We start from the raw sequence: 14,780 nt of genomic DNA, 5'->3' as shown, positions 1-14,780 counted from the left end.
TATTGTAACACCTAAAGGTCTAGATTCACTCAGCTAGAGAAGTAATTCTTCACCTCTGACTCCATCTCCTGAACTCACAAATAGTGAAAAGTACTTTCTGGGGCTCTAGAGAAGCCTACGAATTTCAAAGCATACTCTAATTATGACATTACTTATCACCAGCCTGATGCAAAACCCTCTAGGGGCATGCCAAGGTACTAACAAAATGACCCACAACTTCCCTTTCAGAATTCATCAAAATGTTAATTCTGTGGGATAGGCATTCAATATAACTCAATACTAAGGTAGGAATTTTCACATCACATATTATCCTTAGAGACTTAGGATTCTTTCTTCCCATTGAGAAGTGAAGTAAAAGGAGTTATTTGGCAGTTGCCATGATCTTACCATTTTGTTGATTACATTTTTGTTACAAAGAAATAACAAAGCCTGTTTCTAACTACATTTTCACTGCATTCTTTTTGTGAACTTATATGTGATTTGTTTTTGACCTTTCACTTTTGCACAATGCAAAAATTACATTTTTTTGTTATGAATCACAAATATCTTGTTTGTCTTAGCGTTGACTTATCAAATGCCCTATATGGAATTCTGGTATGTAAAGCAATATGGAGATATAAGAAAAGGAACTGTGACGCAGCAGATGGGATTTCTAGCTTTGCATTTGTATGAGCTAGAGAAGTATGCAAGTATTGTGCTACACTAATGAAATTTCGGAACCGCATCATGATGATTTAGCATCTAATGTTTTCATTAGTGTGGTGATCTCATTATCAGAGAACTTACTTAAGGTAGGCATTTCCAATAATATTTTATAAATATTTTAAGATTAGTACATTGCATTAGCTGATGGCAATGTAGTTCCCTCATGTCCTAGTGTAAAGATTAATTTTGTCAGTCTCACTGTCAGCACAGAAATGTAACCACAGGCTAATGAAAAGTTGGAGAGGCCAGCAGACTGATAAAATTGAAAGGAAAGTTCCGGGCAAGCTAGAAAACATCATCTACTTTGTTGCAGCATTGCAAAACTAATTTATTCCTTTGGAAATCAGGAAGTGAAAAAGTGAGCATCATGAACAAACACAAAAAGCATGTTTTATACCAAACATGAAACCTGTTAATGCTCATTAAACACCTACCCCTGGCAATTAAGATAAAAGTCTTCATTCAGAATACAGGAAACTGCAATAGCATAAAAACCTTAAACTGTAATTTTTATAATCGGTTTAAAAACCCATTAAATCCACTAAAAATATCAAGTTACATTGTCACTGTCATAAATAACAAAAGTATGTTTGTATGCTATATTTATGTAAAGGTGTCTATATCTTGTGTGTGCATGGAATCCTGTAACAGGCTTACTGTCAGCATTTGGCTGTATATGTATTTTGTGTTGTTTATCTTTGAGTGCATTCTGCTAACGAAAGCCAAATGTGCTGTTTTTGGTAAACAAAAGCCCATCTTATTGTTTTTTTAATTGTTTGTGTTCTACAACTCTAAATTTGGGTCACTCATACTAACAATGTAATACGAATCAGTCTATTCATTTTGATTTAAGGGTTTTCCCTAAATCCAGGAATTTCATGATAACAGTAATGCTTTTCATATGGTCTTTGATGTGTTCCACTTCCAAAACAGGTGTCAGAGAGAATAGATGACAACATGGAGAGGTTGAGTTCATGCCTGTCTCTGTGGGAAGATGTACTTACAATTGGTGATGAAATTGATGGTTGGTCCAATAGCTCCATTTCACAAATGAGTGAAAGCATCAGTCACCTAAACAACAGTCAGAGAATGAAGGCATCCCTTGAACAATTTCAGGTATGTATTTTCTTCTTTTTCAAAAATGCAGAATATTTCAACTGTACTCTCTAGAATTCTTGTAACTTCCTGACATCCTCCTGCCCCCTATCCTGTTAATAAGTGTTTGATATTCACAATATCTGAGTTTAAATCTGGAAATCTATTTGACTACAGAGTGAAAATAGGTGACCATGCTCCAGTACGTCAACATATCTGTCCCCTCAGTGTCCATAGATAGGGCTGTCAACTATGGCAATACAACAGCCTGGTTGCCTAGTTTGCTGTCACATATGAACAATCTCTACTAAGGTTTACTCTTTGGGAAAGGATTATACATTTTTTTTTTATTCACCTGCATATTCAATTGTTACAGATACCGCCTTCTCTGCATTCGTTTGATAAAACAACAAACCTTTGAGTACAGAAGCTATTGCTCACTTTTAGGTTAAATAGCACTTTGAATTTGAACGAGGAGGATTATCCCCTCTGGCATGCAGAGGTATTTTACCACTGACATGACACAGGTTGTGCATGTCTGATGAATATATATCTTTACACATATATGTATGCTAGATTTGTAAGGGATATTCACTTTTCTTATTTATTCCTTGTTTAATTTCATTGAATAACCTGCAGTTTGATTCAATCCATTTGAAAATTGAGGTACTTAGAATTCCATTACTCCTAATTTTGATGGGTGGTAAAAATAAAGATAAGAACCCAATTAGAATTACGAGATATAAAGGAACACCACAAGTCCAGGGCATTTCATTTAGAGATTTCAGCTGATGAAATGAGCTGCAAGCTCATCCAATGGTCTATGGCAAATCTAAACTGAAACCTTTCCCCTAGACATACACATTTCCTCAGATAATTCTCGAGTTGGTACCTTATTCTAAATCAAACCTTAACCCTAAACCTAACCCTACACTTTTCCACAGATATCCTCCATGGGTCCCACATCACTTGATGAATGCAAAGATGACAGTTGCTTGTGGTACCTGAAACATGCTGCAGGTGCCCATCTGCTCAAAGATTGCACTGTTGACCATGGCTTCTGATACTTTAAAGGAGACTTGTGCATCTCACACTGCTCCAGAAATCCAAAAATTACTATAGCTTGTGATGCTAGAAACAGACTGTGGGTCACACACTGCTCCTGGGATGCACAAATGGCCACAGTTTATGTTGGCAAAAGCAGAATGCATGTCTCACACCACTCAGGGATTGTGCATACACCTGATTATGAAGGCGTATTTGTTTTGGGAGTGGAGGACTATAAGTATGTAGCTGCATAACTTGAAGTGGCAAAGCCGAGTCAGTACATTGGTTGTGTTGCCTCTGTGTTTAATATATCATTTGTGGATCCTGCACTGACCTTTATTTTCTCCTGAATTAAATTACAGTGCCTTGGATCTGATTATATTCAGAAAAGCATTAATTCCTGATAATTAATCAACTTCTATTTGGATACTTTGGCTGCTGTCCTTCACTTCTGTATTTAGCAATGCACATGAATTTTGCATAGGTGTCCATGTCATAGAAATAAAACCTAAAAAAGCATATATTAAAGCACTCCATTAGCACAGAGGAGGTTATTTCAATAGAAGTTGTTTAAAGATTCCCCATGAAAAGATTGTCAGGGGCATATACCATTGTACACGATAACTGAAAAGGAGATTTTCGGGGTAAGGCGATATTGCACTGTCCAGTTGATATGCTTTGGGTAACTTTCTAAAGGAAGAAAGTGAAAAAATATATTTTTGGCTCAAGACTGGGAGGCTTGCTCCTAATCATGTTGTTTCCAGTCTCATAAATGTTAGACAGCTGCACTTTTAATAAGCAGCTGTGCCATGACTATAGTTTTATTTTGAGCAACGGTCTAAGCAGTTTACAGAAACAGGGACATTCATGAACGTTTGGGAAATATTGATTAGAATGTGATTCGTGTTTTTATTCTAAAAGCATATATTGTATCGGAGAGTTCGGACAATTTGCTGATTCTGTGTTTTAATTTTGTGCTGTGTGTGATTTCTTCAGTCCGAAGTAACAAACAAAGGGCAGAAATTGGAAGAGCTTCACTCAAAAGTGTATGAACTCAAAGAGTTAACCAAGAGTCAGGAGCCTCCTGCAGAGCTTCAGGTAAGTCTGTGTAGTCACACCCGCATGCATGCGTGCATGTGCTCACACACACCAACCTACTGTAAGATCTGTCCATTATGAGAACCTGCCCCCACAACAGAAGCTAAATACTCCCCCTTCACACTCAGACCCACACATTCAAACACGGTACCGTCACCACTCTGCTCGCTTCAAAAAAATCCAGAAGCACAAAGTTGTTCTGTGCCTTGATAACATTTGACTAGCTATGACGAACATAAATTATAAAGTTAAGTTGCATGTGTGTGGAAGTATCGGTGAAACTAAAATGTGGGTGTTCTCTAAAGTCCAAATGAAGGGGGCTTAATGTTCCCCACATACTATTTGAAACCATTTAGTATTGACCCCATAGATTGGGATATTTTCTGTTTTTTAAAATCATTAGTATGCTGGCTATATAATGTTCTAACATCTTTCAATTTTAACATGCTGTTTTCTCCTTGTTTTAATTATAGGTTCGAAAGGATTTAGTTATGTATGTTTAGAATATTATGTTGAAATGTACACCTCAAGACAAAAAAATAATCAGCTGCCTGTCCCCTATTTTTCTTGCATAAAAATATGTTGCTAAAAGATTTGAGGTTTAAGTGTGATTAAATAAGGGGCACCTGTTTTACACACTGTGTAAGATTGAAATATATGCAGTTCCTTGTGCTACGTGGTTGGAATAGCTGCAAAGACCAGGGCTGATTAGTAAAAATGGCCTCACCTTGCTTCATTGTAAGGTGAAGTGTAAGGCCCTCATTACAACCCTGGCGTTTGGCGGAGAAGTGGCGGTCTTACCGCCAACAGGCTGGCGGTAAAAATGTTGGAATTATGACCATGGCGGTTACCGCCATGGTCATCCGCCACTTCTCCGATCTGACCGCCAGGGCGCAGACGACCGCTGGGCTGGAGACCAGGGTCTCCAGCCCAGTGGTCGTCACAATACCACCGGCGGTATCATGACCCGGCTGACCGCCCTGGATTTCATGGGGTTAGGAACCGCCATGAAATCCATGGCGGTGAGCACTATCAGTGCCAGGGAATTCCTTCCCTGGCACTGATAGGGGTCTCTCCCATCCCCACCCCAAGTCCTTCCCCTACACCCCCACCACCCCTGCCACCCCCAAAGGTGGCAGGATCCCCTCCCCACCCCTACCCCCAACATTACATTACACATTCACACCCGACATGCACGCAGGCACCACCAACACACATACCCGCACACACACCAACATACGTGCCAACAGCCACACACAGAGTCATACGCACACACCCACATTCAGACATACACGCACACATCCATACAGACATACATACATACAGACACGCACTCATTTCCAAACACACAACACCCCGCATGCATACACGCACTCACACACCCCCTCTACATACACACACGCACACCCCCATGCACCCACACATCACACAACACCCCCCAACCCCCCTCCCCTAACGGATGATCAACTTACCTGGTCCTTTGATCCTCCGGGAGGGGACGAGATCCATGGGGGCAGCTCCGCCGCCAGCACCCCGTCAACAGAACACCGCCACGCAGAATCACAGGACGTGATTCGGTGGGCGGTGTTCTGTTGACGGGCGGTGGAGGTGGAGCTACCTCCACTTCCCCGCCGTCCGCCAGTATGGCTGCTGGCGGCTCTCCGTCCGGAAAAGGATGGAGGGCTGCCAGCGGTCAGAATGCGCCGAGCGGAAAACCGCCTGCACTGGCGGTCTTCAGCACGGCGGTCCCTCACCGGTCTTGTAAAAAGACCGCTGATGTTGTAATGACCACCTAAGTGTACTTTCTAAATACTTGGCAACAAAGAATACAATACATGGTGTAGCATCAAACGAACAAATTCTCAAAGTGACCCGAGTTGGTGAAAGCTCAGAACCTGGCATAGTGGAACAGGCCAACATTTACGTTGTCTACTAAATATAGGACAAAAGAAAAAAGCGCTCAGCTGTTTCCACCTCCGTGATACATGCTGGGCATGAGCTATTCCCTACTTTGGAACCCTTCCATTTAGATGTAAAAGACACCAACAGGAAGGTACCCAGTCTGAATCGGATATATGGGCCTTGGTAAATGGTGGCTCAAACTCATCCATGTATGATACAAAGTGAGGAACCAATTTGGCTTCTAAAAAGCTATTTCCTAGTGGGCCTGCAATACCCCAGTTGACCAGGGATGCCTGTTCATTCTCCCAAAAGGCACGCTTCACCAAAATAACTGCAGTAGGCTTAATCAGCTCTGGGGAAGACCACAAATTGGACAAAACCAAAGAGGACAACATCAATCTCACATATCTCAGCCTTGGCAGGGAGACCAATTATTTATGTCTGCCTAAGATGTATTTTAAGCAATGCCTTTATGATTCCACCTCCGAGGTCGACCAACTCCTTAACCCATACAAGAATGGATTCAACCTTACTGTAGGAATGACGGCCTGGAAATCATGGTGAAGTCAAAAGACCAATGGAGTGCTCTGCAGGAGTTTCAGAGCAGCCCTTAGAAACCTGTTCTCAGCTACTCCTAAAGCATCAACATTATAGTAACCCCACAGTTCAGCCCCATAGGCTGCGCCTGTAATAGCCTGCACTCTCCAGATTTCTAAAAGGGGAGATACAGGATGGAAAGAGGTCCTTTCAGTCAAGCCCAGAGCAATTCCCGCCCTTTGGTTCAAATTTAAGGGTACTCTTTACAATCTGGCTATCCCAAGAACTACTACTGCTAGAAAGGCGTACTCCTAGGTAATCGAAGTCCATGACTCTCTCAAGCTTCTCACCCTCCAGAGTAATAGCACCTCTAAAATGCCAATTGGGATGGATCACCATAAACTTAGTCTTTTTAGTGTTGATGCTCAATACAGATTAAAACTAGCAAGAAGAATCTCAAGCCCCTGCCGCATTTTCAAAACCAGAAGCGTGTCATCCGCCAATAACAAAACAGGAATTTTCAAGCCTCCTTAAGTTGGTGCATCATTACCGCAGCTCAGAAGAAAGTCAACACAGCCATTTATAAAGAGGATAAATTAATAAGGGCAAGGACACAGTCTTGCATAACCCCCTATTAATTTTATTATGGCTTGGGACTTCCCCATTTACTTCCCACCTAATTTGGTCATAATTGTCCTGGTGTAATTACAGAATAACATTCGAGAATGGGCAGGAAGTCAGCAAATGCCACATAAAGGCTACGTTTGCTAATGTCCACCTCGTCCCACCTTATCAACTAAAATCTGAATACCTGGTCTACTTTGCTAATTTTTGCACGAAAACCTGATTTAATTTTTTTTTGCACATAATATATTAGATATATTGGGCGATAGTGACCTGGATCAGATTTGAGACCCTTCTTGAAAATGGGCACTATCTCGGCTCCTTTCCAAGTAGGAGGAATTTGACCCTCTGCCATAATAACACTGGCAAGATGATTTAAATATGGGACCCGGACAGTAGTTTCAGATTTAAACAGGTCCACAGGAATCTTATCTGGCCCAGGAGCTTTACCTGCTTTCTGCATGCAGATTGCACGGTGGGTCTCTGCTAAAGCAAAATAACCTGGCAGGGCACCTGCATAAGTCGGATTAGATGTTAAAGTAGGCAGTAGGCATTCCCCTTCAGTGAAATATTGGAGAGTCTCGGGGTCTGTTCAATAAAACGCCTGAAAATGGCTAACCCAGTTCTGGGGAAGGAAGACACTTTCGGGTCTTGAAATGGATGTTTTGGTGCCATGACTAACCACACGACAAAAATCGCCCTGGTTACTTGAGCGGATTGCACCCATCACATCCTCCCAAGTCAAGGTATCCCAGTTTACTTTAGCCTGCTTCTGCTCTAGTTTGTATTAGCTTTGGCTAGCCGTATGTCAAGCTGTGAACCATCCTTAATTGATTTCACTAAAGCACTCTTTGCCAATGTGCAGGACTTGTTGTACCAGGTAGATTTAGGAGTAATGGAGTTTGTTACCTTAGACAAGGGTTTGAAAAAAATCATGTTTGTCAATATATCAAAACACATAATATGGGAGGCCATTACTCAATCTGGGGACAAATCAGCAACGGAAATCACTCCCATTAAGCAAATCTAAGAGGGTAAGAATCAAAGGATCATGATCACTTTCAGATAGCTCTACTACCTCCATGACACTAAGATTCCTCCACAAATGGATATCTAGTAAAAAGTAATGACTAGTGCTCGTGTATGCATTCCTTTTAAAAGTAGGGCGACTGGCCAGATCAGAAGCAGTTCGGCCATTGCAGGCTCTTAAGTTACAACTTGAACACAGATCTAGATTTTGCAAGACAACCCTGGCTGCCAATGATATACAAGGGCCCATCGCTTAAGGAATTCCCCATATTTGCTCGCTGACAAAATCCCCAATAAGCGCTGATGGATCAAATGTGGCATTAAAGTCCCCACCAACAACCACAAATGACCCCACAGGAGTCCTGTCAATTTATATTTTTCATAAAATTAGAACTGGGGATTCTGAAGACTTTGGGACAGATCTGCTATATACGTCATATACTATACATTTTTCCCCATTACCCATACACAACTCCAACCCCATCAGGTCCGGTGAATTCATCTTTATCAATTTCCATAATATCTAGATGAGATTTTAAACCATATAGCCAAGCTCCCTGATGCTGTGCCGGACATTGTCTTTTTTTGCTGGAACGCTAAACAATTTAAACCCTTGCCAATGGGGTCCTTCTAGCTGCCAAGTCTCTTAAAACATAACAATATCCCCTTTATCAATAAAGGCCCGCCAGTCTGTCTGGTCTTCCTTACTTTTAAACCCTGCGATATTCCAAGAAATAATTACCAGTTTATTACTGGATAATACAGAAATGGGCTGACAAGTTTAAGAAGCTACTCTCTCGTCCTGTTGCGCCATGACAGTCACAGTTCCCGAGGAAAATACATCAGTTGTCAAGGGTGGATCTTGAGCCAAATTAATGTAGGCAGAAGATACAGATGAACACAAACTACCATAAGTTAAGGGCAACTGTGGAACATATATTGGAGAACCATGATTTGCTTGAGCAGATGTTGCATTCTGTCTAATTTTAGGTGGACTAATTGAGCTATCCAATCAGTCCACAAAAGATGTTGAAAAGGTGGTACACTCACATTCTTCCCTCTTCTCTATATTAACTTTAAGCTGAATCCCAGAGTTAGTTGGAGGAAATGTGTGTTCAGAATATGGGGGGGTCTACCTACTGGGCGATTAGACTGCCTCTGAATCTCATTGGTTAACTGCTAGAGCACTTAATCCTATGGGTATCAACCAGTTGGCCAGACAGTTATATTTTCAGCAGGGACTGGACCTTAGCTAATAAATCAAAGACTTCTGCCCCCATGAGAGAAATAATTTCCTACAAATCTTGAATTTGATCGCTTTGAGATTCCAACCCTCAAGACTTAATTAAAGGAGGGGATCCCAACCAGGGCTTGCTAGTAAGCTTGCCAGAAGCTACTAACGGGGGGAAACGATTACCACATGGATTAGACGGAACTGTCAAGCATTCTGCCATAGGACGGCCACCATTCAGTTCTGTTGGTGAGCTCCGTACAACATGAATCAGAATTTATAGTTGCTTGTGGTTCTCCAGAACTAAAAAATTTGTCTTTAGCAACCTTTTTTTTAAATAAAGGGGCATTTTGACTTTTTTCCCCTAGAGCTTCAGGCTTCTTTTTCATTATTTTTTAATGCTTTAGGGCACCAGATTGACTTGCTTCCTCAATAAGGAAGTAAATGTCCTGTAAAGTGCAATTATTAGCTCGTGGGATTTTTTCATTTGTAGGCTCACTTGTATGCTTATCAGTGCATTTCCTTTTCCCCATCTCAACTACCTAGTCTAGTCACAAGGGTAGCACAATGTTGTTAAAACTTTGAGATAACAATTTAAAAAACTAATAACAAAATGACATAAAACAGTACTAAAGAGGCTATACATTAATAACGGCTACCATAAAGAGCAAGAATATGCTCAATCACATACACTACAAAAATCACGGAATAATTACAAAACTTATATAAAGAATTCAATGGAATACAAACAGACTAAGATTAGCAAAATTTGAAGTGGAAGAATTTTCCACATAACAAGAGAATAATACAAATTTAACAATCCCATTAGGCAACACAAGATAACACCGAAGCATAAGGGCTTCACAAAAGGAGTACCCATCTGTCAGAGTCAAAGAACATTAGAGGTCCTTGTTTGACTAAACAGAAGCATGTTCTCCCCAATTGTCAGATAATTTAATTGTACAATGCCAGGTACTGGTAACAACAGCTATTTAGGGTGAGACAACAATCCATTGCCATCCGTTCCAGTCACTAAAGGGCCAGACAACCAGTTTTAGGCCGGAGCAGAGAACAAGTACGCACTTGCCTGAGATGGGCCAGGAGTCCCATGCTGAGGAGCTAAAAGGGGTGGCCCTGCTCTGCCTTTTTCTGGTGATGATGTGCGCAAGACAGACCCTCACCATAGAAACAGGCAATACGCTCTATAGCCCTGAGGTGCTGCAGGTGAGTTTGGCATCTTCCGATGACAGTGGAGCCACCTCCTTAATACTGCTCTTCCTGGGACGCTTAGTCCCAACACCCGAAATGCTAGCAATAACTTCAGCACCGCGGGAACAGTCAGTACTCTATAGCGCAGGTGAGTTGGGCATAGTCTGATGATAATGGGGCCGCCTCCTTGACCCTGCTCCTTCTGGGACACATAGGGCCTCATTACAACATTGCCGCCCGCCAAGTTGTAACCGCTGTTCGGCCGCCAATGCGGCCACACTCCCGCGGTGCCCATTATGACATCCCCGCTGGGCTGCAATATGGGAGCCGGCTCGAAATGGAGCCGGCGGCGTTGCGGCCGTGCGACGGGTGCAGTTGCACCCATTGCGCTTTTCACTGTCTTCTGTGCAGACAGTGAAAAGCTGTATGGGGCTGTGCCAAGGGGGCCCTGCGACTCCCCTTTCCACCAGCCTTTCCATGGAAAGGCTGGTGGGAAGGGGACTCGTAACACCCTGGACAGCGCTGCAAACAGCGCTGCACTGGAGGATTAAAACCGCCAGGACCACCGTGGCGGAAAACCACCAGGACCACCGTGGCAGAAAACCGCAAGTCCCGGAGGTGCGACTGCGGCGCTTCCGCAGCGGTCGTAATATGCGAGTTTGTACCGCCAGCCTGTTGGCAGTACAACCTCCAAAACAGCCCTGGCGGTATTTGACCACCAGGGTTGTAATGAGGGCCATAGTCCCTATACCCAAAATGCTGACAATAACTTTTGCCGCAGGAACAGGCAACACGTTATATAGTGCTAAGGGGCTGCAGGTGAGTTGGACATAGTCCAGTGACAGTGGGGCTGTCTCCTTGACCTTGTTCATCCAGGGACATGTAGTCCCTAACCCCAAAATGCTGGCAATAACTCCCACGCTGCGAGAACAGGCAGCACACTATATAGCGCTGAGTGGCTGCAGTTGAGTTGGGTGAAGTCCAATGGCAATGGAGCCGCCTCCTTGACCCTGCTCCTCCTAGATTGTGTAGTTCCTATACTCAAAATGCTGGCAATAACTTCCATGCCGACGGGAACAGGCAACACGCTATAGAGTGCTAAGGGCCTAAAGGTGATTTGGGTGTAGTCCAATGACAAAGGAGCCATCTCCTTTACCCTGCTCCTCCTGGGACGTGTAGTCCCTACACCCAAAATGCTGGGAATAACTCCCTCGCCACAGGAACAGACAACGCGCTATATATCGCTGAGGGGCTACAGATGAGTTGGGCGTAGTCTGATGACAATAGGGCAACCTCCTTGATCCTGCTCCTCCTGGGATACATAGTCCCTACACCCAAAATGCTGGTAATAACTTCACAAAAGTGGTTGCAAATTGTGCACTTTTTGGGAATGGAATAGAATATTACAAACTGACCTATGCAACAGTAGTTCGGTTTGCAAAATTCCCATTCAGAGTCAGTCACATTCAATTCTGCCGCATTACTTTCATGACTTAGATTGCAAATTGCAACTTACTCCAATTGCTGGTCATTAGAAGGGTGGGATGGTGGCCTGATGAGGTCAGCAGAACACCATATTTGTGACTGCATGTAAAAAAAAAAATTCAAATGCAGCTCATTTAAATTTTACCAGTGTAGGAAAGTGCCCCTTTTTGACATGGTCACCCCACTTTTTGCCTGGTATTCAATGCAATTTTGGCTGAAGGTGCACTGGGTTCCTGCCAATCAGGTTGCCAGTGCCAGATCACTTTCCCTAGAACTGTGCAATCATTCCCCGATTGGCCAGTTGGCTATACATTTGGTCCCCCTGTAAATCCCTAGTAAATGGTACCCCTGACACCCAGGGTATGGTACCAAAGAAGGTCCCCAAGGGCTGAAGCATGTATTGTGCCACCCTCAGGGTCCCCTCACCTAGCACATGCAGCCCGCCATAGCAGGCTGCGTGTCTTGGTGCAGTAAAAGTGAAACCTCGACATGGCATACAGCTTGTGTGCCATGTGTCCTGTCACTGCTTTCTATATATGTAAGTTACCCCTACAGCAGTCCTTCCAGCCCTAAGGCAGGGTGCATTATATTACATGTGGGACATATCTTTAAGAGCAGCTGTGCCCCTATTATGTCTTTGGTGATTCTTAGACACAGTGAGTGGACAGGGAAGCCTTTTTAAGTGCATGTGCTGGACACTGGCAATGCAAGTGCCCTAGCTACATGATGACTTCACTGAAAATAGGGACATTTGGTATCAAACAGCTTGTATTTATAAACCCACTGTGATTCCAGTGATGGATTTATTAATACATGCACCCAGAGGGCACCGTTGAGGTGCCCCCAGAAAAACTTACCACTACCTGTGTGCTGGCAGGCTAGTTCTTATTAAACTGCCGCCACCAGACACTTTTCTGACCTGAGGGGTGAGAGCCTTTGCTCTTGGGCAGACAGAACCAAAGGCTGCTCTGGCAGGGTTTGTAGCACACACCTCCCAGCAGGATGACCTGCAAATCGACATTCCAAGGCAGAGGGCTTCAAAGAAGCCCACCGCCCATGGTATGCAGATCTGGCTTCATTCACAGGAGAGCTGCTGACCTTCCTGTCCCAGGGCCCATTTGACACCTGGACAGGTTTGGAATCTACTATTCAGAGAGGTGTGTTCACCTCTCAGGTCAGCCTCACTCCTAAGGTACATTGCCTAATATGGACACCACTTATAGAAATCTGCTATCAAAGCCATCTTGTCCTGCAGCTGTTGTGTCTCCAAAGACTTGGAGGACTGCCTGCCTTCCACAAAGACCCAGAAACTCCTGTGAAGCAGCAGAGCAGCTTCCATGCATCTTGCAGGTACCCCAAGACAAACTGCAAGGACCCTGGACCGCTTAAACTTGTCACCTGTTAGCACCAGTGTACCCGTGCCGCAGAAGTAGACCAATGGTGCCAGTGTGGTCCCCCAGCCCTCCAGAGAATAAGTTTCCCATGGACTTGCCCACTGTGGACTTAATGACGATGCCCGCAGCCTCTGCACGCAGGCCTCCTGAACCGCAAGTGCTCCGGTGGATGAAACCCAATGCCTCAAAGCACCTCTGCACCAGTTGCCACTGGCCCACGGACAAGAGGACCCGAGGTATCCTCGGACATACCAAGATCGGAACCCACTTGTTGGTTCCCACGGACTGAGTCCCGAGTCCTCACCTGCAGCGTCTTTGCAACTGGATGAGATCACTATTGACTAACATTGGGCACCCATTGCCGTAATACACCTCTGCACCCAACTGCCCCAGTGCTGCCCGGTGTGACCTGTTGGTGTGGTCCTTACTCTTGCTTAACACTCACCTTAATTCCAGGAGATTGGCTGCTTGTGTATTTGCAGGTGTCTCACAATTCTCTCTGATAAGCATAAGGCTGCAAGACCACACTACCCCCTAAAAGATCACCTTGGGATTGCTAGAGTAAGCACCTGTGCACGAGTAAGGGAACCCCTGGACTCTTTGCATGGCATATCTCATTTTGATATGCATATAAAGAGCCAGCTGCCTGCAGGCAGCAATCACTTTTTTACCAGTCTATGTGACTCAGTCCTGAACTCTTACCCTATGTGTTTGTGTGGTGGTGTGTCGACTTCATACTATACAAATGATCTAAACTTTTCTTTAATTAATCCTACACAGATGTTGACCTCTGGAAAAAACCACACAAGTTATAATTAGGTGAAATGTTTTGCCATTTGTTACTGTTTCCTGGGGGTTCTCAAACAATGGTAAGAGCACCAATCATTCTCAAATCAGGCACGACTGTTGAGAACATAGGGCAGCCAGTGAATTATTATTACAATACCCAGATTGTTGGGACACTTCAAGCCCTTCATAAGACCTTTACGCACCATTCATCACCTGACCAACGTGGAATGTAATCCCGCTGTGAATTCAGTAGTGAATCCAGTGTAACAGATGAGGCAGAAAAAGGCTCTTGGGCAGTCACACTGATTACCTGAGGCAAGAGCATGAGAGGTTGTAGGGAATCAGCAAGTCAGGCCCAGAACAGAAAGCTGCTGCATCAATATTCTCCAGCTACTGTACCACCTGAAAGAAATACTATTTGGTGTTTTCTATACTCCCTTTTTTGTACAGTAAAGTGCAGTCAATCCCGGTGAAAGATCTCCAGTTCCAGTACACAATCTCTTTCATGGTTTCCAAAGCATATCTTCCTTTGTGGTCTTCCCATGCACACTATCACTCTTCCAGCATCTCTGATGCGGTGTCTCTTTCCCGTAAAAAGAGATACTACCAGGTGTTTATTGGAAATGTGCATTAAT

General features: G+C 43.7%; 1 protein-coding gene across 1 annotated transcript in view; it reads left to right on the top strand.

Moving 5' to 3' along the window:
- The window catches only part of SYNE1 (spectrin repeat containing nuclear envelope protein 1), a 1,478,055-nt gene that overhangs the window by 535,464 nt on the left and 927,811 nt on the right, over positions 1 to 14,780 (top strand). The window contains exons 44-45 of the mRNA XM_069234720.1: positions 1,639 to 1,821; positions 3,844 to 3,945. Coding sequence (XP_069090821.1) covers positions 1,639 to 1,821; positions 3,844 to 3,945 — 285 coding nt within the window. The remainder of the gene's footprint in view (positions 1 to 1,638; positions 1,822 to 3,843; positions 3,946 to 14,780) is intronic.

The sequence above is a fragment of the Pleurodeles waltl genome, chromosome 5 (genome assembly GCF_031143425.1).
Source record: "Pleurodeles waltl isolate 20211129_DDA chromosome 5, aPleWal1.hap1.20221129, whole genome shotgun sequence".
Taxonomy (NCBI): domain Eukaryota; kingdom Metazoa; phylum Chordata; class Amphibia; order Caudata; family Salamandridae; genus Pleurodeles; species Pleurodeles waltl.
This window is presented reverse-complemented; position numbering and strand designations above follow the sequence as displayed.